We start from the raw sequence: 27,016 nt of genomic DNA, 5'->3' as shown, positions 1-27,016 counted from the left end.
AATGAGCAGGTGTTCTGACATCACATGTGAATGTCTCAAATATGGCCTTCAATCAGGCAAACTAAGATTGGAGATTTAGCTACTTTATGGAGAACACATACTATACATGGAAGAAGTGCCTTGGCCTTTGTGCTCAGCTCTTTGTTCTTTGAAGCCATGTCTTTCTCTGTAGAAACAGGGTGCAATTCTATGAAATGCTACATTGGCATAATGTCATTTCCCATAAATGGGTTAGACAACATAAAGGTTATTATTTACATAGACTTTGTTTTTCTGTAGAACACTGTTAACAAAGTTTAAGTGCAATAACCAAATAAATTTAAATACTAGTTACACCAAATACATTATTCTGTCTGTAAAATGTGTTATAGCAAGTACTGTAGTTTCATTCCTTTGCTGATTAATACCAATTCATCATACAATTGTGTGTGTGTGCACATATGAGTGCATGTGTTTATACATTCAGCAGAAGAGAAAGCCCAAAAGAATTCAGACAATTTGATTTTTAACAAAGCTTTCCAGTAATATTTAAGAATCTACACACCATGTTGAATTTTCTTACAATCTACATGCTACAATCTGGTGGAGAGAGCCATACTAAGTGGCCTAGAATTTTTGTTAGTCTAGGATAATTATTAATACTTTTTGATCTTTCTGCATTTTATAAGGATTATATATGAACCTTAGTCTGAATGTCTACTTTTGGGGTCCCTGTCTTTCTTTAGTTTTCAACCAGCTGAATTAGTTGGGATTTCAATACTACTGTATATAACTTTCTTGTGGGGGAACTTTTTTTTTATTTTTTTAAATAGAACAAGTGTATATATATATATATATATATACACAGGGGAGGGTAGGTTTACAGTTGTGCGTACATGAGACCAGCAGGTTGAGCACTTGTGAGTTTTTTCCTAAGTGCACTGTTTGTGCCATTGTAACATTCTTTTGAGTTAATAAAGGTAATGTAATAATCATAACCTGCATGTCTTTTTCAAACTGTAAACTTACTTTTTCCCACCCCACTGCACACACACACACACACACACATAAATATTATATATATATATATATATATATATATATATATATATATATATATATATATATATATATACATACACACATATACATACACACACATATATATATATACATACACACATATACATACACACACACATATATATATATATATATATATATATATATATATATATATATATATATATTTATATACAGGGTGAGTCAAAATTATTTTAACACTAATGGATTATTTTTATCCCGACCACACCTTTCCAGGTTGATGGATAGATCATGCTGGACCATTGCCATGGCCTCCACACCCTGTAATTTCTGGTTATGAGCGCGTGTATAGCAGGAAGGTTTGTGATATCAATGACCTGAACGACAGAATACGGAGTGTGGTATCATCTATTCCCCACGAAATGTGTGTCCGGGCTTTAAATGGTACTGTTGCTCATTGTTTTTTGTCTGTTGAACATGATGGCGAACAGGCTGAGACATTCCTATAAATCATCTTGCGTATATGAAGTATGTTTTGTGAATAAATTGTTTCTGCCATCCATTCAAATGTTAACATAATTTTGACCCACCTTGTATATATATATATATATATATATATATATATATATATATATACACACACACACACATTGATTTAAATAGCCTGAAAGAAAAATATATGAAAGTTGATTTTATGATAAAAAAACAGTCAAAAACAATGTGCTGGTAATTTTTTACTTTTATCATCTTGTGTTTAATTAACTATTTTGTTTCTTACTTACTGACAATGGACTTCTCCAACCACATAGGCCTATGTACACAAACACAAATGTGTGCATTGAAGGTCTGTTATCTCTGTATGATGGTTAAGTACAGCTATATACCAATCCCCACATAATTTTGCCTTTGCTTTAACTTTTCATTTTACAAACATCTGAAGCAGAGGTACTGCTGTGTTAAATCCCTCATTCTGGTGCAATGACAGCTCAAGCCAGAAGTCCTTCACAAAAGTTAAAAGTCACCATAATACAGAGATATCTTAAAGAAATTGGTATAAGGGTGTGAGCATCAAGTGGTTCCACAAAAGAAGGTCTTTGCATGACTACATTAACAGTCTATCTGTCTCTGAGACAGTCAGAAGTAATTTACAGAGACACCTTAGTAATGTTTTCATTTTCCTTTCTCTCCCAGTTGTGTGCTAAACACCTAAAGTCAAAGGAGTCTCTCCGGCTAATTAGTTTGACTTGAGTTGAACTGGGTTCTTATCAGGAAAAAGTAAATGGTGACTCCTGAAGTGCTAAGGGGTTGGGAGAGGCAGCCAAGTGATGAACCGAGGAGGTTGGGCAAATCCTGGGAAGGCCTGATAACTATTCAGTTAGGGGCTTATACTGTAAGACTATTGGAAGGGAAGGGAACAGCTAGTTCTGGAAGTGCCTGAACAAATGTATGTGAGCTGAAATATATACCGTCTTATCTACTGTCATTCACAGTCTATATATATAGAGAGAGACTGCATACTGTATATACTACCGCTGTGGAATGTTTCAGCTATGTGCAGAAATGATAATAAAAAACGCTCCTCCTCGCCTCCACTCTCCCACCCTCAAGAAAACATAAAAAGAAAAAGAAAAAAACTAACAAAAAAAAAACACAAGAAAACCCTCATCCATGAATTTGGCTTCTGCAAATTTTAGTACATAAAATATAAATATTATTTTCACACATAAGACACATAAGAATGTCCAATGTTTAAAGTCAACATGAAGACTGTAAAAAGTAATAATAAAGATGAATGAAACTGACAAGAGGACAGTTTTCTTTCTATTGTGGTGGAAAGATGTAAGCAATCCAAAGTGGAAACACACACATAATTTTTAACTTATAACTATTTATACGGCCGTAAAAATCTGGACACTTTGGAGCGCAGCAATTTGATGAAGGATCGTGGAAACATTTCCTTGGATTCCTGGGCTGTGTATCTGAAGTAATTCTGAGGGTGAGCTAACACATCAAAAAGTGCTTTTATTAATTTTTTGTCCTGAAAAAAACAAAAGAAAAAAAAATAAATCCCACAGATAGGACATTTAAAAATTAGCTCTATCTTTAATTTCATTTCTGTAACTGACCAAAAACACATTTTCATTTGTAATTTAGAGAAAGGTGGTATGCAAGGCATCAAACTGATAACCATAGCTGGTGACAGAAGCATTCTTTTTATTAAGGTAAGACAACATCAACAACAACAACATTTATTTATACAGCACATTTTCATACAAAAAGTAGCTCAAAGTGACAAAGACATACTTTTAAAATTTCTTGGTGATTTTCCGAAGCATATAATCTCCCATCCCGCACAATGTCTTCTATTAGTTGCTGGTAATCTTCTGTTAAAAAATAAATAAATACATATTTAATAGGTTTCTAGAATAACTTGCTATTAGCCAAGCCCATTATGACTTCTACATTTTTGTTCTACCTTAATATTTGGAAAAACCCAAATGCAATACATTCATTACCGTCATAAGTGACGTATGGTACTTGGAAACCTTTGCCACTGTTCCCTTCATTAGACTTAAATTGGATCCACAGTTTACGGGACCTGGATGTGAATGCGATTGGTCTCTCATATGTCTGACATGTTTCATATGTTGTTATCGAGGTAGGTGAAGCTGAAAAAAATTAAAAAGTTAAAAAAATAAAAAATACTTTCTGAAAACTGCCTAATGAACAATATAAATTGTCTTAACTTTTCAAAGGCAAGTCAACAACTTCATGAAAAGCCCAACATACAGTATTTTAAAAAACTAACAAATTCATTCATATGTTAATAAAATCATACAGCTTATCAAAGAAATCAAAATGGAGGTCTGCTGCATTTCAAAATGCTATAAGAATAATATTTATAGTAAGATTATTAATTAGTAATATTATGATTCTTTATTTAAATGTTACAGTACACAGAATATAATATAATTGACTTTGTGCTTTCTTTTACACTGAGCTGCACCTTCCTACACACACATCACACACTATGCATGGGGCCTGTGATTGTAGGACAGATGGAGTAGAGCCTGTCAATCCATTAGGCAGCATAGGCAGTTTATCAAAGTTAAGGAACATGCACTCTGGACACCGATGTACATAGTTAATGAAACTCATGCGACACATGCTCTGAGATTTAACCAAGCCCAGATCCTGTTATGGACACCAAGGGACGCCATTATGGTAATTCAATGAGTGCATGATCAGGACACCATGGGAGACCCTGAATTCCTCAAAGACTAATAATATTGAATGTGCACTATGGAGAGGTGCCATTTATAAAATTCAAGGGGTGCTCAGTCTAGACACCACTTACAGCTACATATGGGCTAAAGCCTAAAGGTGTTATAAGTGTTTCATCAATTAACGTCACACATCAACAATGTTAACCGTGACTGGTTGTGATCATTTTCCATTAATGAGAAGAGCGACTTTGAGTCAACACCAGTAAGGAGCACAGAAAAGAAAAAAATCCAAAAGCATAGAGAAGCAGCTCATGCTGCACTTATACAAGGGGGGGCCCAAAAATAACCAGAAATATTTTTAAAATGTGTTTAATTTAATTTTCTGTACAAACTAGTCTCCTTCAAAGTACTCTCCATTGGCGGAAATACACTTATCTAACCATTTGTTCCATTGTTCGAAACATTTTTTAAATTCGTCTGAAGTACTGCCCATTAATGCTCTGGTCGTTTCTTGTTTTACCTCTTCGACGTCAGCAAAACACCTTCCTTTCAAGTCTTTTTTCATCCGAGGGAACAAAAAGAAATCACACGGAGCTAAATCTGGTGAGTAGGGTGGGTGGTTCAGGGTTGTCAAACCGTTTCAATAACAATAGTTTCTGCAACACTTTTTTCAAGAAGAAAACAAAATTTCACTGCCGCGCGTTGCTCACGATAATCGGCCATCGTAAAAAAAATGACGCTTGCACAAAACTACTTTTACAAAAAATTCACTGAACACAAGCACAACCTTCCAGACTGATGGCACTTGGCAGACTGACTTGTGAGGAGTGTAACTAGATCACCCTAGCGGCCCAACCACGTACTACAAGTACCAACCTAACAACAACAAAATTCTGGTTATTTTTGGGTCCCCCCTCGTAGGTGTTTATAGAAATCTAAATTTGTCCAACTTCCAGTAAATTAGCTAATATTACACTGTCACTACATTAAAGCTAGCAGTTTACTGGAGCAGCAATAGGGTAACTAGCATTATGTGTAACAGTTTTGATATTGAGTGTTTTAACAGATATTATGTGATGAATTTGGGTGACACATAGGTGAGGATTATTTATTTCCACCATATAAACCTCTGACCTCTACATGTCGTTAAAGGCTGCAAAAGGTAGTTGACATATGAAGTGCTCTGAGCGTTGTTGCATAGAGAGCACCAACACACAAATGGCTTTCTTGTTTACTAGTTAGCTATTGGCTGAATTGTGGAAATACAGGCAAACAACTTTGACATACAATCAGCTCAGATGGACTTTAATTGTTGGTTAATTTTATTGGCAGCTAACATCACTGATTTAGTTAATGCTTATTGCTAGCTGCTGTCATTGGAAGGACAAAATAAACTTTTGATGAAATCATAATTGTAGGGGATATCTGAATATCAGCTTCATTTTGACACTGTATTTACTACATTAAGTAAGTTTATTAAGCATGTTTAGTAGTATTAGTAGTTTTTATTTTATTACTATTATTATTACAAGTATATATATATATATATATATATACATTTAATATATGTTTATCATTAATAGTAGTAGCATATTTGTTATATTTTATATTACTATTAATATTAGTGGTATTAAAATGGTTGCTTTTGTACCTGTTGTCACAGGTGATACTCTGTTGGCTATATCAAGAAACAAAGAGTTAATAGCACACTAATACCCTGGACCATTATTATTATTATTATTACTAATTAAGTCTTCATTTATTAAATATAAAAAAGTTATAGTTATGTTCATGATGTGTGCATCTATGCATATCTATTATTCATTTATTTATTTACTAGTCATTTAGCCCGTTACAATAACGGGCGCTAGAACAGTAGTGCATAAACATTAGTAGGAACAGTCTATATTAAATGGCAAGGGACTTTGACCTCATTCTTTTTGTTGGTCGTATTTTTCTTTCTTTCAGCCTTTCTTTTGTTGATGTTTACTTGCTGAGCTGACCGTTCTTCGTGGGCTGCCGCCATGTATTGTGTGTCTTTAATTTTCTGTGACAGTAATACTGTCTTGTACGGCTCTATTCAATAAGGGCACACACAAAAAGGCGAGCTTCAAAAGGGCGACCTCAATTGAGCGCGGCGAATAAAGGCGTTCATAGATAATTTAGTTCAAATGGCTCTGGAATATGTGAAGAGCAACAAAGGTGCAGATCTTTATTTATGCGCGCCTTTATTCGCTGCGCCCAATTGAGGTCGCCCTTTTGAGGCTTGCCTTTTTGTGCGCGCCCTTATTGAAGGATACTGTCTTGTATGTCCGCTGGCTTGTAAGTCCGTAATATACCTTTAATTTTCTCTGGCGGTAATACAGGAGTGCGCGTCGGTAATATGCCTTTAATCTCCTCTGACAATAATACTGGCTTGTATGTGGCTGTAATATGAGTCACTGTATTGTGTACCTTTAATTTCCTCTCGCAGTAATACTGGTTTGTATTTCCGTAAAACGCCTGCAACTTTCTCTGACAGTAATATCGCGCATCGCACCGTGCCCCGCGCATGCGCACTTCACCAGAAGATACCCACACACGGACACCTGGACGCACATAGGGATTTTATATATATAGATTGTTCAAATTAAACTTGTTATAAGAAATACTAATGTATTTATGTGAAGGCCAAGAAGATTCCAGGTAGGACCCAAGCTGCAGTTTAGCAAGGAGCAACCATTCTAACCTTTCAAGACTGAGTTTTTAAAGAGTTACTAAAGTATGACTTAATGTGCACAATACTTGCGTCAGTCACAAAACACTAATTCAAGAGTTAAATAGAAGAGCCACAGATTGCCTTTACCTTTGGCTGTTCCATTTAGCCCCAACTGTAGTTTAATGATCATAATGGGAAAATATTGTTAATATAGCACTCCAAAAACGTGATATATATGTTAAATAAAAAATAAAACAACTTAACATTGTATACTGTTCCTGTGACAACAAGTAAATATTTAATGTGTGTCTAACAGCAGTATTTAGAAAACCAAGTACATAACATCAATTTATAATTTTGAAAGTAGTACTTAAAGAGAATACCAAACTCTAGTAGGATGACTCATTTCATTCATGGTATCCTCATTCTACACTGTTCAAATCTTATGCCTTGACCAGAGACATTTCACTAAGCACCTAAAATGTGACTTAAGAGCATAATATCTAGACTGAACAATTTTCTAGCCAATTTCCTATGCCTTTCTTACCAATTTTTCCACAAATCCATACTTCACTAGTATGTATTCCAACATCTCACAATCTCAATCATTTTAATATTAAAATATATATATATATATATATTTGCTGTGAGAATATAATGGCAATAAAATGATTACAAACTAGTCCAGAAAGCAATCAAATAAATAACCTTTATTTTATTTGGTGTCCTTGTATAATGAACACAATTCCAGGATACCCTAAAAATGTAGCTACATACTGTAGGTCAACTTCTTAGACATGTTTTTACGTGGAGCATGGAGAAGTCAAGTGTCTCACTCTAAGTCATAAACAGGATTAGTGGCATCAGTTGAGCTTGTGGTTTAGAGTGTAGCTCTTTAGCCACCACACCAATGGCTGACTGCATCAAACGCAATGTTCTTTTACAATAATACTAGAAGGCTCCTCCACTATGTATCAGTGTTGCACAGTTCGATGAATGAACTTGGTGGTGGGGAAAGGTAGGAATGTCCCCCTGATATTTTTATATACATTCTTAAATAACAGCGATGAACCTGACATTCAAACCAAGTGTTTCTGGTTTGTCTATTTTAAAAAATATCAATAACATTAATCTTATAGTAAATCCAGCTGCTACAGGACCTGCTCCAGCTACCCAAGAAGAAGCTATAAATGTCACACTCAAGCCTTATAAATATCTTTAGAGTTTTACATTTTATACCTATATTGGTTTGAACAGCACGGCTCCCCCTTGTGTTGTATTGAGTTAGAGTACAACAGTACATATGTAATGTTTAAAAACAAAGCTGCCTCCTCAGATTTTGCTACACAAGGTGACTACCAAATTTTCCTATTTTGTACTGCTGATTCTGTATGTATCGACTTATATTACTGATTTAAAGTATCTACAAAATATACCAATTTGGTCATTGGATTAGTCAAACTTTATCTGACATGCATAAGAAATGAAGAATATACCACTTTTCCTCATGACAAGAGCATCTCCACATTCATCTTCAATAGGAAGAAAAATTTCTGGCACCACAATCAGGATGCGCCTTTTAGGGGGTGGATTTATATTCCAAATGCAGTCCACATTTGCTGGATAGTCTCCAGGATAGTTGGGTGACTCAATGTAACCTGTGAAGTCTCCAAGCTCACCACCACACTGTTGATCTGTGAAAAAGAAATCAAAATGCTGTTTTGTATTTTATTCCAATTGGTAAGCTCCCACAAATGTGGCTGTAAAATATAAAAATCCAAAATGAAAAATCGGGGGTGGTCTCTAATAGACTTTCTCATATACTCAGATATGGGGATGGATATTTGAGGAGCAAACCACAAGGCAATGATTATATTTTTATATTATGTACATTAAAAAAACATCAATAACAAATCAAATCAAATTAATAATATATTGAACAATTAATATAAAAGTAAAGTTGAATAATTCTGACTCTGTAGCTGCATGAATAAAAAAAGTACCACTTCCGGTTAGTGGAAATAGCCCAAAAGGTGATAGAAAACTATGTTTTGTACCTAATACTTGTATGCAAAATTTGGTTGACCTAACTGAAAGCATACTCAAGTTATCGTGTTTACATACACACTCACACACAGACAGACACACAGATATAATTCCAAAAATGGTATTTTCGGACTCAGGGAGGTCTAAAAGATCGAGATTCATCAAAATTGAATTTTTGGATGATTATAATTCTTTCCCTATGAGAAAATAAATCGGACTCAGGGAGGTCTAAAACATCGAGATATATTAAAATTTCAAGGTCGAATTTTTGGTCATTTACAATACTTTTCCTACACTTTGTATACAAGAAAGTAAAAAGGTAAAAGTTGTCTGTCACTGTTTTTGCTAAAAACATTCTTTGTTTTTTCCTTTTGTTTATGCTGACTTGAATTAAAAATGGAGGCTACAAAATGTCTCTTCGGTGAAATTAATATTTCTTTAGAATATGATATGATTTTTGGTTGCTTACTTTTGCAGTGAGTGACATTAGTGGAGCCATCAAAGTCGGTAGTTGTGTTTCCTGGGCAGGTAATGCAGTAGTTCTGTCCAAACTCTAGCTGGTATGTTCCAGCAGGACATCTGATGCATCTGTGTGTTGTTGCATTATAGTAATGACCAGGAGAACAATGAACTAGAAAAGATATCAGAAGGGTTAAGTACTAAAAATGATCACATAGGTCTATTATAAAACCGCCACATCAAAATGTAGCACTGCAGACAAGACAGAAGAAGGCTTTAAAACTAGCGCTGTGCTCACATTGGATAAAGACAAATGAAGGAATCAGTTGGTTACTGAATGATGAGCCTACAGAGAGTGTTATCCCAAAACAGCACGCCATTTATTTATTTATTTGTTTGTTTCTTAATGTTTTCATACCTTACCTCATTGGATGTATGCTTCATTGTACTTGTTAAACCGGAGAGCGGTGACGTGTTGCATCTTGGACAAGCATTCAAGTTAGAATTTCACTATACTCAGCACACATTACAATGCTACTGCGACTACTACTAATCACAATATAAACACAGCAATTCCACAAAATGCCACACTGTGTATGATTACCAATGATGAATGAAAGAATTATTGAATCCAATTAACAACATTAGTTGAAAAAGCGTTTTTGAAAATAGTTCTATTCCTTGTGTTATTTTTAAATTCCAACCTTGCCTAGTACAGGGAAATAGCCCACTTCAAAAGTGTGGTCTATTCCAAGAATTTAGCAATGAACTGCAAACTCAAGCCCATACTGTATATGAACAAAGCAGGGGTCAAATATCCTGGGTAATCTCCTGGGAAGCTTGACTTGGACATTCCAAGGCCTAGTATTACAGTATTTGTGGAAATGTATCTTACATGTAAATACAGTCTTATAATTTTGCAGTTAATCTCTAGAAAACTGTGATTGCCTCATATAAGATGTGCTGATATTAATACAAGAAAGGCTGTCATGAGAGACCTTGGTAATTACATATAAAAGTTAATAAATAGCTCAATCATGTCAAAGATGGTTGCTCTTTCTTGTTTCTCAAAGTTTGCTACTTGAAATTGAGTAAACTTTGGACAGATTCTAAAATAATGTAGCTATTTCTCATCCAACTCTACGAAGAAATTGTTGATTTAGGTTGCTATAAGACATAGCCATAACACACTGCTTTCTACCAGTAAATGGAGCATTCGTCTGATGGGAACTGGGCTTAGTGCAACTTTCAAGAACATTAAAAACACAATACAATACATGTTTAGCTCATCAGCATTTCACATTAGACATCAAAATTTTTTCCTTTCAATAATATTATAATAACATAACAAAATTAGTTTTACAAGCAACAGGAGACCGTTACGTTTATGAAGCTTGTTTGGTGAGCAAAGTTGTTCCTATATTTCATCAGAACATTACATTTCATTATACTACCAAATACATACTTTTTAGAACTCGTTATGGCTTCCTCTTCAACTACATGATTTGGCAGTTTCTTCTAGATTCTCATGATTTTTTGCATGAAAAAGTGCCTCCTGGTCTTAAATGCACTTCACCTTAATTTCCAAAGGTGTTCTCAAGTACAAAATTCACCGTTTAATAAAAATAATTCTTCTGGATCAACTTTATTGATGCCTTTGAGTATGTGGAGACCCTATTTTAGGTCCTCACAAAGTCTTCTCAGCTCAAGACCAAAGTGATTTAATGAACTGAGTCAGTCAGAGTAGAAAATGTCCGTTAGTACCAAGTTGCCCTTGCTTGCTCTTTTTTGCGCAGACTCTAGGGTATTTTGTGTGGTCTGGTGAGCTGAACTGCACATGGCCTTCCAGATTTGGACTCTTTAGCTTGTTATGCAGCCTTAGCATAATGTCCTTTCATCAACAACTTTTACAGTAAAAACCTAACATGTTATTTGGCTTTTTAATTGCTTCTGCACATTGCCTAGACAATAAGACTGTTGCATCAATGTAAACCACTAGGTCCTTTTCAGACTTTGTTTCCTGTAAAACAGTGTTGCTTATCTTGGATTTATTATAATTAATACTCCTTTTGCTAACATGTGAAACATTTCACTTTCCTACATGAAACTACATTTAGCCCAGAAGATTATCCAGAGCTTTTTAATTTGTTTTGCTGCCTGCTTTGTATCTTCTATCCTCTCAATTTTAATGTCATCTGCTAATTTCACCAGTTTTCTAACTGTAACAAAATCTATATTATTAACATAAATTAGAAACACTAACCACAAACAGCGGAGGAATTTCAGACACCACATAAGACGCTCCTCTCTTATCTTTACTCTCTGTCCTCTGCTAATTAACCGACTAGAAATTCAGATCTGTAAGTTACCTCCAATGCCAATAGCTTGTAGTTTACAAAAATAAGCTGTCTGTGTGGAACTGTATCGAAGGTTTTTTTGGTAGTCTAACTGACTAGTTTGACTTTTAGAAAACCATGCTGACTGTTATTTAGCATATTATGTTTCTTTTCAAATACGAATCTAACTTATTTCTGATTATAATTTCCATAGTCTTGTAGACGTAAGAGTTTATTAGTCTGTAATTACTGGGATCCATTCTGTGTCACATCTTTTGAACTGGACTAAAATGTATAACTACCCAATGTTTAGTTATCTTTCCTCATCTGAAATGACTGTCTGTCCTTTGGATGAGACATAAACTGAGGTCCTGACTCTTTGTAGTCATAAAAGATCCCATAGCATCTTTCATAAGGAGAAGGGTATATCCTGATGTCCTGGCTAAATTGCTCACCATTGCCTAATCAGTCTGCCCCCCAAATTATCCTCTGTCTCTAATTGGCTGCCTCTCTCACCCCTTCACCACCTAACAGCTAATGTGTGGTGAGAATACTGACGCAAAATGGCTGCCATCGCACCATCAACGTGGATGTGGCATATTAGTGGTGGTTGAAATAGCTCCCCTATTACTAAAGCACTTTGAGTTTTGAGAAAAGTGCTATTAATAATGTAAAGAATTATTATTATTATTATGTTTAATAAGGTTTATAAATAAGGTATTTGTTTCTTCAAGAACAACAGGTGAAATCGCATTAGATCCATGGGTTTGAAGAACATCTGACTTTTATATTTTAAATTATGCAAACTCAGACCTTGTTTTTATTTCTGCCAGATGCACTGAATTTTTTTCTTCTTTTACAGATGTTTGGATAAAATATTTATTTAGCTCATTTGCTATTTGCTTCTCATTTTTAATGAGATCTCCTTGTCTAATTTTTTACTGTAGTAGTAGCTTCAGTAGCAATTCCACTTTAAGTTTTTTATACTGTATTTCAAACTTTTAAATTCTTTTGTTATTTCCTTGTTGTAGCGTTAAACTTTCTAATTCTGTTCTTTATTCCTTGTTGTGGCATTCAGTATTCCTCTATGTGTGATTTGGGTGACTTTTACGGTGTTTTTTAATTTTCTTAAAGAGAAATCTTTTCATTCTTGTTTTTTACTTATATCTTTATTTACTCCATTTAGCAGTTCCCTTAGTTTATTTAATTTTACTATTTTTGGAAATAAAAAATCAAACAAACAGGAGAATAGCAAAAATTAATTTTGAATCAAATAATAAAAACGTCTAATAGGAAATAAGTAATAATGGAAAAAATAATACTAAAGCTTTGGCAGCAATTAGGAGTTTGAATTGTGCTGCAGCTCTCCATGATTTAATAAGGTATTGCATTGAGCTACTGAGCTACTTAGTTTGGGGATCTGTTTGCTGTTTTTCTTGCGTCCTACAAAAGCCACAGTCAAAATTTAAACCTTGTTACTCACACAGGTGTTAACAGTAAATTGCAAATAGGCTGAAAATATAGGTCTCACAAGTCTTAATATATCTGTGATTCAGACAATGTCAACTACTCTTAGCAATGTAACTTGGGGGATATTTATTTTTATGGAGCAGTGCTCACATCAAGAGTTTTGAGATGGTGCTCTCAATGCAAGACTAATAGTTTGTTATGAACACCTTCCTTATTTATTTATATTTTAAGGGACAAGAAAACTAGAAAGTGTTAAAGTGCTACTTGAATGAAGGACACTTTAATTATAAAGCAGAATATGGTCATAACTGAAATCAAGCAATAATGAAATACAGTGCAAAAGACAACATACTCTGTGAGAACATTAGAGGTAGGCATTTAGAAAAAATTAATAAAGCTAAAGCAAAGACTTTTAAAAAATGGGAAAAAAACTAATACATGTAAAGATGTTCCAATACCACCCACAAAAATTGCTATTTAACAAATGAATGAAAAAAAACAAATTTGTTGCTGTTGGATTACCTTTAGTCTCACAATCCTGGAATGAAACTGCCCCCTCATATTTCGTCATGAGGCCTCCTCCACATTGGAAGCACTGTGTACGCCCAGGCTCAGACTGGTATGATCCCAAAGGGCACGCCTTACATGGTTTGAATCCATCTACAGAGTAATGTCCTGGTTCACATTGACCTACAAAAAGTCACAAAAGCTGAATATGACATCCATAGATTTATTCTAGTCTGATTACTGGTATATCTGAAAATCGACATTTGCATTTTTTATTTGGCTGATGCCTTTATCCAAGGTGTCTTACAACATTTGAGATATGATTGATTACAATTCTCCAACCAGGATTTAAATGCACAACCTTAAGGTTTCAAGTCGAAGCCATAATCACTGCACCACACTTCCAGTAACAAACATGGCACTGATTCATTTCTAATAAAGAAATAAATTTTGTAGTTAAAACCTTCTTACTTTAAATTTTTTACTGGGTGACAGCTAAACAAGTAAAAGCAAATTCATTTTTTGGAGAATACCCAAATTTCCCTTGACACAGAATATTTATTCAATTTCCACAGTAAAACAGCTAAAAAGACAAAATTGTGCACAGAAATTGTAAAAAACGTTCATTCATTTCTTTAACCCACTCTGTAAGTTACATGGTCATAGAGAACCAACTCATATCCCAGTAACATGGAATCAAATGCATGGACCACCCTTGACAGGTACTTCACATAATGCATGCTGTATGGACTCCATTGTGTTGTCCTATGAAAGAGCTGTACAAAAATTACAAGCAGTGATAGAATGGTACAAGCTGTGACGAGTGGTTTTGGCCATTACCCGGCCAGGACACCAGCAGAACAGAAGGACTCGGGGAGAGAGCATCTCCGAGGCACTACTTCCTCTGGGACTCTAGAGGGCAGCCCTCCTGGACGGCTGTGGCACCACGGATTCTTGCCAGGCACGCCGGGACTTAGAGTTTGTTACAACCCTGTTGGGTTCCGTGGGTGCTGCCAGGGGGAGCTGCATAGCCCTAAAATGGTCTTCCATAACACCTGGGAGTGATTCCAGGTAATACTAATGAGCCACCTGGAGCACTCCCTGGAGTGGAATAAAAGGAGCCGCCTCACTCCATTCAGGAAGCCAGAGTTGGGAGGAGGTGGATGACGCTTGCCTGAAAGGGAGTGTAGGCAGAAGGACAGAACAAGAGAGGAAGAGAAGAAGAGTAAAGGACTGAGTGCTTATGTACTATGGTGTGGGGAGCAGAGAAAAGCACTCCCCAGATATAAATAAACTGTGTGTACTGGACTGGAACTTGTGTCTGCCTGTCTGTGTCTGTTTAGGGCAGCCATAGGTGCCCCGGTAGTCCACAAAGTGCATGATGTCGCAAAAAAATATAAACTGCATTGCACTGTGAGGTCAAATTCCCGAAACTCCCACTGCAAATCAGTTCAATGTAAAGACTTGTACACCACCTACACAAACATGAATAAACAGTGGAAAGGTAAAATCTCATTAAACAAAAATTTGTCTTTTAAAAGTTAAAATAATACAAATCTCAAAAAACATTTTCCTGATGGAATCAAAGGAGTCAAACAACATGAGCCTAACATATGAAAAATGGCTACGCAGTAGATTGTTTTGCTGCTTTACTAGCCAGGTGGCTATTGACTGTCCATGAAGAGTTTAGACATTTTTTCTCATATTTGCATGGACTTTTACACTGGTTTCTTTCACATTTGAATTGCAGGTTGGATTGACTGCTGATTGGATATTGTCCTGGTGTGAGCGAGTGTGAGTGAATGAATGAGTGTGCCCTACACTGGTCCAAATTAAAGGAAATTAAAGAAGGATGTGAAATCATAAGTCTGCTAGCTGTGCTAATCATCAAAAACAGGTTAAAACTTAAATAATCAACATAGACATCAGCTTTAATGTTTGCAGTGCACCTTCTATTGAAATGTATTTTGTAATGCATTCAGTAATAAAATGCATAAAGTTTGGTATTCCAACAGATGGCACATCACAAAAATTTGTAGAATAAAATGTGTTATGACAAATGTTTGTGATGTGACATCTGTTGGAATTGCAAATGTGATGCATTTTTTACTACAAATGTTTGTGATGTACCATTTGTTGGAATGATAGAGATATAGCAACTGGAAGGACACACGGATATACAGACAGTTATCCTTTTGTGAAGGAGGATTATCTGACAGTAGTTATTGTACAGAACTTGAATGTACAGTATGAATGTAAACTGATCATTTTAACAGTGTAACTTGTTCTTGAGAAATCATGCTGCTTGCAAAAGTTTTGAGTGGGGAATTTTAGCTCATTACTCTAACATGGAGATAAGATATAGGATAACATAAGACTAAGATATAAATTTAAGCATCCTTATGAAATATTTTATATTTGTACAGCTCACCTCCACATTCTGAAACATTCTTGGCCCCAGTGACACCCAGCCCTTCATTAGTCGGACAAGGTTCACATGAAAGCTGTCCTTCAGTATCCTGGTAGGTTCCAGAGGGACAATGAAGACATTGATCTTGTTCTCCACTGTAGTAAGTGCCCACACTGCAGCTGACTGAGAGAAAAAAATGACATAAAAAAACAAATTCAGTTAAGTAAATTTCACTCAATTTCCAAACTGTTTTTTGCAAAAACATTTAATGTTTTTATATTCAAGGCTGGCCTGCTGTTGATAATACTCCTATTTACTATAATGCCAAAGTACAGCATCAAATAAAACACTGAAGAGAACACATCTGGCAAATTTAAGTGGTGTGAAACACTTAAAGGTAACCACTTATACTATTTTTTGTACTCACCACATTTGCCATCTCGCAGAACTTGCCCAGTGCTACAAGACTCCTGGACATCAGATGTCTTTGCTGGCTTGTGAGTGACTTCATACTCAGTTCCAGATAATTGGATATAAAATTGCTGCTTGTTGATAGACTTCCTCAGAGTTTTGATGAGAGTCTGCAGCTTCTGTTCCATTCTTTCACGTACACAGTCAAGGTTGCAGGATTCTGTTAGCAAATTTATTGGAATCATTACAAGACAGTTGACAAGGCTAATAATATTTTTATAAAATAAAGAACCAAGAAAAGAAAGTACGTAATTCCATAACATCATGAATTGAAAGTATTAGGTGAATTTTATATAAATAAAACATCAATGTAAACATACAAGATAACTGAAACAGTAATCAACACAATAGCAATCATCAATTCCCAATAATGTACATCCAAGTAATTTTTCAAAAATAAATCACTGCAGAAAATTCTTCAAAATGTTACACTTATGAATCTCACAGGTTGTTGAATAAGTACTTTTATTATGAAATCTGGTGGTCTTATTTATGATTTAAATACGAAGCTAGTTCCAATGCAGGAAACTAAATGGATATTCTCAAAGAACTTGCAAATTAGGGGCAGTTAGTCAAAAAGCTTACCCTACGGTCTGAAAGTGGATCCCGATGCTCCACTGCTATGATGGGGACACTGTGTTGTAAATATGGCCCCATCCTTTGGATGAGACATAAAATCGAGGTTCTGACTCTCTGTGGTCATTAAAGATCCCTGGGCATCTTTTGAAAAGAGTAGAGTTTATACCGATGTCCTGGCTAAATTGCCTATGCCTGCATCATTCCTTCTGTTCCCCTAATCATCATCCTCCCCTAATCATCATCTGTCTTAATTAATCAATGTATTATTATTATTATTATTATTATTATTACTTAAACTAGCCAAGCCCCAAGTGTAAAAACATATGCAATTTATTTTAATGCATAATAATCCTTTAAGTCACTCTGGTTAAATTTATCCACAATAAGTATACAAGAGACAATTATATGACTTGTCACAAAGGACTGGTAGACAAAACAGTAAGTTCAGAATCAGTATGCAAGGTAAAAAAAAAAAGTAAGAATAATGAACTTAACCAGGAAATGTGCCCAGAGAAATTGCACAACACACAGATGCTTCCATGTCACATCACTATGACCAGTTTATCAACAACAAGGACTCAGAAATATACAGAGATTATCAGTGTTTCTGGTCCTATTTATATAGCTAAACACTACCCTGTTGTGTTTCACTACTTTTATTTTCACCTTTGAACTTTGTTTTATATCTATACAATAAAGCTTTTTAATCCTTTATTGTATTCTTTTTTCAGCATGTCAGTTTTTATTTTTTGCTCAGCAGGAGCTAGCTAAGGAGGCACTCACTTTTGATCATGTAAGGTCAGGTGAACGAAGCAATAACACCCCTGTACTAGCTCCTCTTTTCAGTGTAACCTTGAGAAATAAGAGATTATATACCTTATGCTTTCTACTTTTGTTTTCTGTCCAGATAACTGCAAACCAGTGGTAGAAACTGTGTCTCATGTTTATTTATTATTTATCTCATGACCAAAAAGCTGTGAAACTAACAGGTCGATAAGGGATAAGTAGCACTGACAAAGATCGTGGAGAGTTAGAAAGTCAGGGATTCAAAAACAGCACTCCATACTCAAATCCAGACAAAAGTTTGAGTGCGAGCTGCCTCAAAAAAAGGCAGTCATAACACAAGACAAACAGAACAGTCAAGAACAATATATGTTTAATGGAATGGATAAACTCTTTATTTTGCCTTCTGATGGTGGGTTCAAAATACCACAGAGCTCACAGATCTAACTCCTTGAGGGTCAAAGACTGGATAATGGTTGGTATGGTGTCTGGCAACAGCAGATGTTCCAATCGTCCAGTAGGTGAAATGGAAAACTCTACTGGACTCCAAGTGGAGATTTTCAAATTTGCTTGCTCTGTGTAAGGTACTCATTTGATTTTTAGCATAAAGTGTCACTTATTCCTGTTTTATGTATCATAGTCTTAAAGCTATATTTCCAACACAAAACTGATCTAAATTTGTTAACGATGTGGTCAATGATGAACACACACACAAGCATAGGAAGATAAAACTTAGCAGATGCTATTGAGCTGGAATTTAAATATAATCAAAATTATTTGAAATTATATATTAAATAGAAGCAGGGATAGAAATTTAAGCATATAATATGCTGAGTATGTATCTTACCTGACACTTCTACCTCTTTAATTTCAACTTCTAATTCGGCTGTTATGTGAGACACCTCCTTGGAAGGGGATTTGCGCCCCCGTCTCCTTTTCTTGGAAGAATCACACTTTAAGTTCACAAAGTTTACCTGGCAGTTGTCAGTGCAAGGAAGCTGAACTCCTTTGTGAGAGCAATGAGACAAAGCACTGGAGTTAAAATCAAGTGGCAGGATTAGTCATGAGAACCAGCTATCACAAAAAAAAAATTAAGACAACCATATTAATGTCAAGCATGACAAGTCAGTCACTCCTGCCAGATTCAAAATGTGCTAGCAAGGCAAGTAGAGATGCTGCCTCATATTGTTTGGCCCAGTTTGGAATTTTATGTGAAGAATACCTGCCTACAGGGGTGCACTTATGCTCACACCCACACTCTTTATATAGTGGGAAGAAACACTTTATTGTGGAAGGGTAACCTATACAGATCCCTCACAGAGGGTACCAAAACTATTTCAGGAAGATTACATCATTACTTGTTGCACCACACCACTACTATGTGTCTTTGTAAATTGCTTGCATTGTTTTCCACACAACACACATTAGTCAAAGGTAACATTATGGTTTTATATTTTATATAGTAGGAGAATATACTGACCATCAAATATAGGTGTTAGTAAATAAACTTACATTGACTAATACCTTTGATGATTTTAGCATAAATAATGTGTACTGCTATTGAGAATCTTGATTTAGCTTCATGTCAATGTCCATAATTTCCTAATAGTTTAATCAGACTTTGTCACCTCACATCTTGGAAAGAGGTTTCATATCTATTAGGGGATAGTTTATATAGGTATATACTCACAGTGTTGCATGGAAAGGTAAATTAACTTTGAGTTGTTTTTGCCATCCATGAGTTCTATGTTTGTGTGTCTACGTGCTTAACAATTTAAATATTTTATTTTTTTTTTTCTTAGACACTCACAAATTGTGCTGCAGGTAGACTGATGCAAAGAACACAACTAGAAGTCAATTTATTTTAAAATTTAATTTAAAAAATGAAATAAAAAGTATGCCATGAATACAATTAAAGGTTTGTGTCAATAAAATTATCCATGCATTTTTTAAGCATTCCATTATTCATCCAAATGAATATGTAACCCTGGGATTTTGCATTCTGCTTCCTACTGCTGACTATGTTAGTACAATGTTTACAGGATGAATGGTATCAAGTATATTATTAGCAATTAACTGCAATACTAAATATTGGAGCATTTTATTTTTGGCTTTAATTTTATTTAGCAGATAACTGTCACAAATAAAAAAAAAAACAAAACATACATTTCCTTGGGTTTGCCTTTGGCAAATGGCTCACTGTACCCATGCTGTAATAACTTCTTTATGAGTGTGACTATCAATTCTCCATCATCATTTGTTGAACATTTCATTAGTTCTTTTCAGCTGACACATGTTATGATTTGGTTGCAAATTTATTTTTTTTGTTTTCTGGTCAACTTTTTGTTCCTCTTATTTGATTTTATAAGGTAAGAATTGCAAATCTTCCTTTTTTAAATAAAAGTTAAATTATGCTTTTGTGTCAAATTTGTGTGAGAGCACTACCATTTGGTGGAGTGGTTGTTAATGTGTTGCTAGGTAATCAACCTAGAAGGGTGTGGCCAGTGACATCATCACCCTGTAGGTATTAAGGTCATACTGTGCACTTGCCATTCATCTGAGCTTAAGGAGGAATAACAAAAGGAATTTAGTGTTCCAGGTAAAGTTATATCTTCTCTACGCATTTTTGACAACAATTTAGGGGTTCGATTTTTGGCCTGATGACATTGTATATTTGATTTCCTGGTTAAGAAATGTTGCTGGTCTTTTGACCCCCTGTCTCTTCTTATTGTCCCCTGTTTAATTTAATTTATTTGTAATATAATTTTTCTGTCAACCATTCTGTTACAAAATAGCTCGTTGCTCATATTATCTGACCTTTGCACTTCACATCATCTCATTTTGATTTATCAGAAAAAAAAAGGTTTGCATTTGGAATCCTTGGAAAGGAGGTGTACAGCACAAACTTTTGTTATACTATTCAATGCCCAGGTGCAACTGACCTGTGACTATGACTGACTTTGTCTATGACTTTGTGTTATAGTGAATTGTAGACCTTCCAGATGTTTTTTCTCCATGGACTGCTGATTGGGAGATTTTTTATCCCCCTCTTCCATTGTCTGCTGGCCATATCTTAACAATAATATTAATTGATATGTATTTTTAGGAAAAATCTATGTTAGTCAATTTGAAATTGCAGGTTTTACTGCATGTTTATCCTTCTCTGCAATTTTATTTGTGTACATAATGTAATTTATAAAATTTGTAGTTTGCATTTTACCTGTAAACTTATTACAGTGACCAAAGGAAGTACTCAATTAAGGGTACGTTACAAAGTGAATTTAATTACATTTTTATCTCAGAAGATAATCAGTTGAAAGAAAGAAACTCTGTTTTATTCTGTTCTTACTACTTTGCCCTCCTTATACTAACTCTTTTACACCTTTGCAGGAAGATCTAACCCTTCATTCCAATTAAAGTCAGTCTGAAAAGGTTTACAAAATGGTTTTGTTGAAATGAAAGAAGTAGCAGCATGTTTTCTTTTCTGCTTTCATTCAGTAAGGTATCAGTTTGAAGTCATTATTACTGCTTTAAAGTTTCCGTGTTATCTCCACCAGCCATACCACATGCACTTCAGAAGAGGTCAGTCGCTTGAAGCTAAGCATCTTCCAGTACTTGGATGGGGGACCATCTAGGAAAAGCTTAGGTGTTGGTGAGGCCAGTGGGGGCACTTACTCTGTGGTCTGAATGTGGATCCCAATGCCCCAGTGCAGTGACTGGGATACGGTGTCGTAAAAATGGTGCAGTCCTTCAGATGAGATGTAAAATTGAGGTCCTGACTCTCTGTGGTCATTAAAGATTCCTGGGCATCCTTCGTAAAGAGCAGGGTATATCCCGATGTCCAGGATAAATTGCCCATCATGTCCTAGTCATTCTGGCCACTTATCATCCCCTGTTTCTAATTATCTAGCTCTCTCTCAACCCTTCACCATGTAATAGCTCATGTGTGGTGAGTGTACTGGTGCAGAATGGCTGCCACCGCATCATCCAAGTAGATGCTACATATTGGAGGTAGCTGATGTGCCTCCCAGTTTCTATGTAAAGTGATTTGAGCAGTGAGAAAAGCACTATATAAATGTAGAGAATTATTAATTTTTATTATTTATGGAAATACTTTCATTACCAGCCTTAGATTACACCTTCTATTTGAAATAGTTAAGTGTACACAGATGGGCACTGTGACTGGTGAGATTAGGTGGATTCTGATCTTTTGTCATCTTACTGATAAATAATAACTGGGAAATTTGTCCTAGTTTACATACAACATTAAAAAAACTGAAGCCTTTGTACAAATAAATCTTATTTGTTATTCTCATATAGCACTAATCCACATATCCTAGTGTAGATTTATATACTGATGGTCAAATTTAATCAAAATTGCAATAATAATAATAAATTAAAATTACAAAATATATGACCAAAATCTGAAACTAATACTAAAATATAAAGTCATTACCAACATGATCTATATATTGGAGGCTTCAAGAAAAAGTAATACTTCTTTTACATCAGTTTCAGAGACTTTAAAAAAAAAAGAATATATCCACCCGCCACGTTTTTCCTACTTGAATACTCCAGCATGGGGTCACATGTAAACAAAACAGTGAGCAGAAAACACTTTTTAAACATAATATTAACTAATAGAGCACATATATAGTATAGTATATTTATCATATATGTATTAAAATGATACACTATAGTATATAGTATATGTTTTTAATATTATAATGAAGTAGAAGCACTCTTTACAAAAAAAAAAAAAAAACTTGCATATTGCTAGCTAGTGATTATGGTTGATTTAATTCAATTTTGGCTTTAATTATTACCTTAAGCCAACAAAATCACCATATGTTACAAAACAGATGTTTACACCTTGGCCCCATGATCAAGGCTAAAGGACTACAAAGGGCAACAGTTATTCCCACACTTTGATTGAAAATCATGAGGACCAGACAATCCAAGCAATGTTATCAAGCAATCAGCACGCCAACCATGTCCTCTGAAATGGCAATCATCACACAGCCAAATCTTCTATTATGTAGACCGCATTAACAAGCATGCCCCCTAGACCGCCACAAGTGGTGTTTAACTCTATCATTCTGACAATAAGGCTTGACTCCCTATGTTTAAACATGAGTAAACATTTCAACAACTTTTAACTCTTAAACAGCTTGGGAATTCTATGTGAATGAGTAATGTGTGTAAAAAGGAAAGGAAAAACACGATCTGAAACTTCCACAAAAATATATTTTTCAAATGCTCAATTTCAAAAAGCACATATTTACTCACAGTGAGTTTTATATGTGTGACCTGTAAGGGGTGCACCTAGACCCCAAACAATCACACCCAACCAAACCATGCAGTCACAGGACCAAGGAAAGCAGTGTTTATTCAAATAAAATACATTTTACAGGTTTTTATCACCGGGTAAATCAGTAACAATTCTATTGCGATCCTTTCTTTTCTCTTACTTTCTGTCTCCTTCAATCCTTGTCCACCTTCTGCCAACTCTGACTGCTGGATGAGGCAGCCTTTCAACATGAATCCTGGAGTACTTGCAAGGCAACAGGTTTGCCACGTGGAAGCACTTTTGGGTCTAGTGGAACCTGTCTGTAAAAAGGGAGTCCGCTCCCAGCAGCTCCCCCTAGTAGCACCTAAGAACCCCAATAGGGCTGACAAACAAAACTATAACTCCCACGCAGCCCTGTGTCCAAGTGGGAGCCATACTAGTAGCACACAAGCCCTTGGCCCTCTTTCTTTCCCTCATAATAGCCTCCCGAACAGGAAAGGTACCACTAACTAACTCGGTCAAGATGCCTGTCCATCCATATCTTTCATTTATCATGGCTTCACCACTGGGTAAGGAACCATCCACCCTAGCCGGAGTGCCAGTCAACCCGTGTCTTCTATGAATATGTAAAATAATCCTAAACTGAGCCATTTATTTCTTACTTGCATTTATTCATTGTGTTTTGCCTTTAATGATGTATGCCTGTAGAAATATTTTCAATCTGGGATACAAATTCACAATAAGACTTTCAAACTATATTTGAAAATGAGACACATGTTTTGAGGGATCTCCTGTCCATGGTGATTGGAAGCCAAAATCAAAACCTACAGCAATGAACAATGGGCAGGATCCAATTCTGAATGGGACATCAATCCATCCTGTGGTATATGCTATCATGATACTAGTTTGGAGCATCTAAAGAACCAGAGGAAACCCATATGGACATTGGGAAAACACGCAACTTTATACATAAAAAGTAGGACTAAACCAGGCGCTGGGGGCTGTGAGGCAGCACCACTACCAAATTCACAGCCATGCAGTCACAATCACTCAAGATGATTTTCAAAAACTTCACTTTTAGGCATGTAGATATTTTAACAAAAAACAATGTTTTTTTATAATGGAAACAATACGAATTATAAATCTTACCTATGGGTGTCTGTTTTGGCAGTTCTCGAAACTTTTCCCTCCTGCGGGGTCTCAAGTGACATTTGGCATCTTTGATTTTAAATCTGGCTTTTTGCTTAATTGGAGGTGCCAAAGAATCTGTGAAAAAATAATGAGTCTGAGACTTCACATTGCTAACCATTTAAAAACTATATTCCAGTGACAGAATCAGTGTTTATAGGTATTTGTTGTACAGAATTGTAAAAATAAATGCAGTAGCCTCCTGCTTGGAGATGGTAGAATATTTTTATAATAAGTTGCCCCCTTGTGCCTAAGATGTTTAGCTATAAATCCCAACATTTGATGTTCTATTCTAATTATTGATACCAAGTTTATCAAATAACCTACTAAGTCTCTCATGGCTGAAATATGGATGTAACAGAATACATTTTGATTTGTAAATAACTTTGAATAAACATATAGTTGAATCACATGTGACATAATAAAATGTAATGCCACACTAATAACTGGGTATTTTAAAAAATTCCCCAAAACAAATGATCTACTTATATATTGTCAAAGAATGAAACTCACCTGTAATGCAAATGCATATTTGACACTTAGTAAATAATAAGTATCATCGCCCTGCGTGGTTTTATATATAAATGGTGCCTTCCACCCCCTTCATGCTTCCTTTTCCTGGCTTCTTTAAATTGTAAACTGGGAAACATATCCTCAGTCAGTTCACCTTCTTCTAACCTCCATTCATCTCCCCTTCCCATGCCTTCTCAGACATGCCCTTGCCTGCCCCTAAGACCTCCATTAGCCAATATTACCACCACACATTCCAATGTAGTTATTAATTAGGAAAATCAGCGTCAACTTACCCTAATAACAAGTGCACTCTCATAAGACTCATAATATAAACAAGATAAGGTAATGGTTCAAAAATGGATATTTTCCTATTAACTAAGAGGAATAAAAAGTAGATTGTTAATAGTTCAGTTAAAGGTTTTGTATTTTAAGAAAGTTTTGAAACAGAAACCCCATGGCTGAAAGAGACTTTTTATCCTTATTTAAGAACATGCATTCACTATTATATACAGTATATGTTTTATTTATTCCCAGTCCTCTGACGCATATTCCTTCTTGCTTTTTGTAATTTTTGGTAAATACAGGTTGTCAGAAAAGAACACAGTAAAGTGAATAAACATTACCAACCATAAACATTTTAGTTTCCAGTAATTAAGCTGTCACATGAGAGTAACAGCCTTTTTGTGGTTACCTTTATAAACAGTGAAGCACATTAAACTAGAACGGTAAAAATGACCTTCGACAGAAATAGCAGAAGCACAGTGTCATCTTTTGTTATGCCCTACTTTTGAATCGGATGCTTTTTTTAATTTCATAAACCACTCTCTGTGATCTCTTTTTCTTATTACTAATCATTGATGCTCTAAAGTAGATAACCACCCAGTGCTAAAGGGACTACTATGGAGGTACTGAGTGATTTGGAAATTGTAGAGGGAGAAGTACTGCTCAGATTATACAGGCTAAAATCAAAAAAACACCAGGACCAGAAAACATTTATCCTTAAGATCTTAAGCATGTTAGTGAGTCCATATATAAACCCTTGACACATATTTTTAGGAAGTCACCACACAATGGGGAAATTCCAAAAGACTGAAAAATGGCAAATATTATCCCATTAAATAAAAAGGGTGACCAAGCAGATTGAAGTAACTATAAACCAGCAAGCTTAATGTGCATCACAGGTAAATTAATGGAACTAATTATTAAGGAAAAGATTGAGCAACACATGGCAAGAACAGGAGTTATTCTGAACAGTCAGCATGGGTTCAAAAGAGGGAGGTCGTGTTTTACTAACATGCTACAATTCAATTAGGAGGCAACAAAAGGATACGATCAAAGTGGAGCATATGATATTATTTATCTGGACTTTTAGAAAGCATTTGATAAGGTGCCACATGAGAGGCTGGTCATCAAATTAAAAGAAGTGGGAGTTCAGGGTGATGTTTATAAATGGGGGCAGAATTGGCTCAGTCACAGGAAGCAGAGGGTGATGGTGTGAGGAACCTCATCAGATTTGACTGATGTTAAGAGTGGTTTTCCACAGGGGTTAGTCCTAGGGCCACTGCAATTTATATATATATATATATATATATATATATATATATATATATATATATATATATATATATATGATTTAGATAGGAATATAAGTAACAAGCTTGTTACGTTTGCAGATGATTCCAAAAGAGTTGGATTGGCAGATAATCTGGAATCCGTTATATCATTACAGAAGGACTTGGATAGCATACAGGCTCGGGCAGCTTTGTTGGCAGATGAAATTTAACCTTAGTAAATGTGAAATTTGAATTCACAATGGGAGGTCTAGAAATCAAACATACACCTTATGAGAAGGATTTAGAAGTCATAGTGGACTTGACACTATCAACTGCCAGACAGTGTTCAGAAGCCATTAAGAACGCTAACAAAATGTTAGGTTATGTAGCCCGATGTGTAGTTTAGAAGTCCAAGGAGGTCATGCACAGCCTTTATAATGCACTAGTAAGGCCTCATCTGGAG

The 27,016-nt window shown here is 35.3% G+C and overlaps 1 protein-coding gene across 2 annotated transcripts in view; it reads right to left on the bottom strand.

Moving 5' to 3' along the window:
* Positions 1-1,769: 1,769 nt before the first annotated feature.
* The window catches only part of scube1 (signal peptide, CUB domain, EGF-like 1), a 527,308-nt gene continuing 502,061 nt past the window's right edge, over positions 1,770-27,016 (bottom strand). Inside the window, exons 14-23 of one of the 2 annotated variants that reach the window (XM_028817682.2) lie at positions 24,449-24,565; positions 18,857-19,015; positions 16,604-16,807; positions 16,198-16,359; positions 13,782-13,949; positions 9,464-9,625; positions 8,445-8,642; positions 3,540-3,692; positions 3,328-3,407; positions 1,770-3,061 (exon numbers count right to left, since the gene is read on the bottom strand). In XM_028817682.2, coding sequence (XP_028673515.1) covers positions 2,909-3,061; positions 3,328-3,407; positions 3,540-3,692; positions 8,445-8,642; positions 9,464-9,625; positions 13,782-13,949; positions 16,198-16,359; positions 16,604-16,807; positions 18,857-19,015; positions 24,449-24,565 — 1,556 coding nt within the window. In that variant the 3' untranslated portion in view covers positions 1,770-2,908. The remainder of the gene's footprint in view (positions 3,062-3,327; positions 3,408-3,539; positions 3,693-8,444; positions 8,643-9,463; positions 9,626-13,781; positions 13,950-16,197; positions 16,360-16,603; positions 16,808-18,856; positions 19,016-24,448; positions 24,566-27,016) is intronic. The other variant, XM_028817689.2, reaches the window with a different exon arrangement.

Source organism: Erpetoichthys calabaricus, chromosome 1 (genome assembly GCF_900747795.2).
Source record: "Erpetoichthys calabaricus chromosome 1, fErpCal1.3, whole genome shotgun sequence".
NCBI classification, from domain to species: domain Eukaryota; kingdom Metazoa; phylum Chordata; class Cladistia; order Polypteriformes; family Polypteridae; genus Erpetoichthys; species Erpetoichthys calabaricus.
Note: the sequence above shows the minus strand (reverse complement) of the source record. Positions and strands in the feature narration are given on the sequence as shown.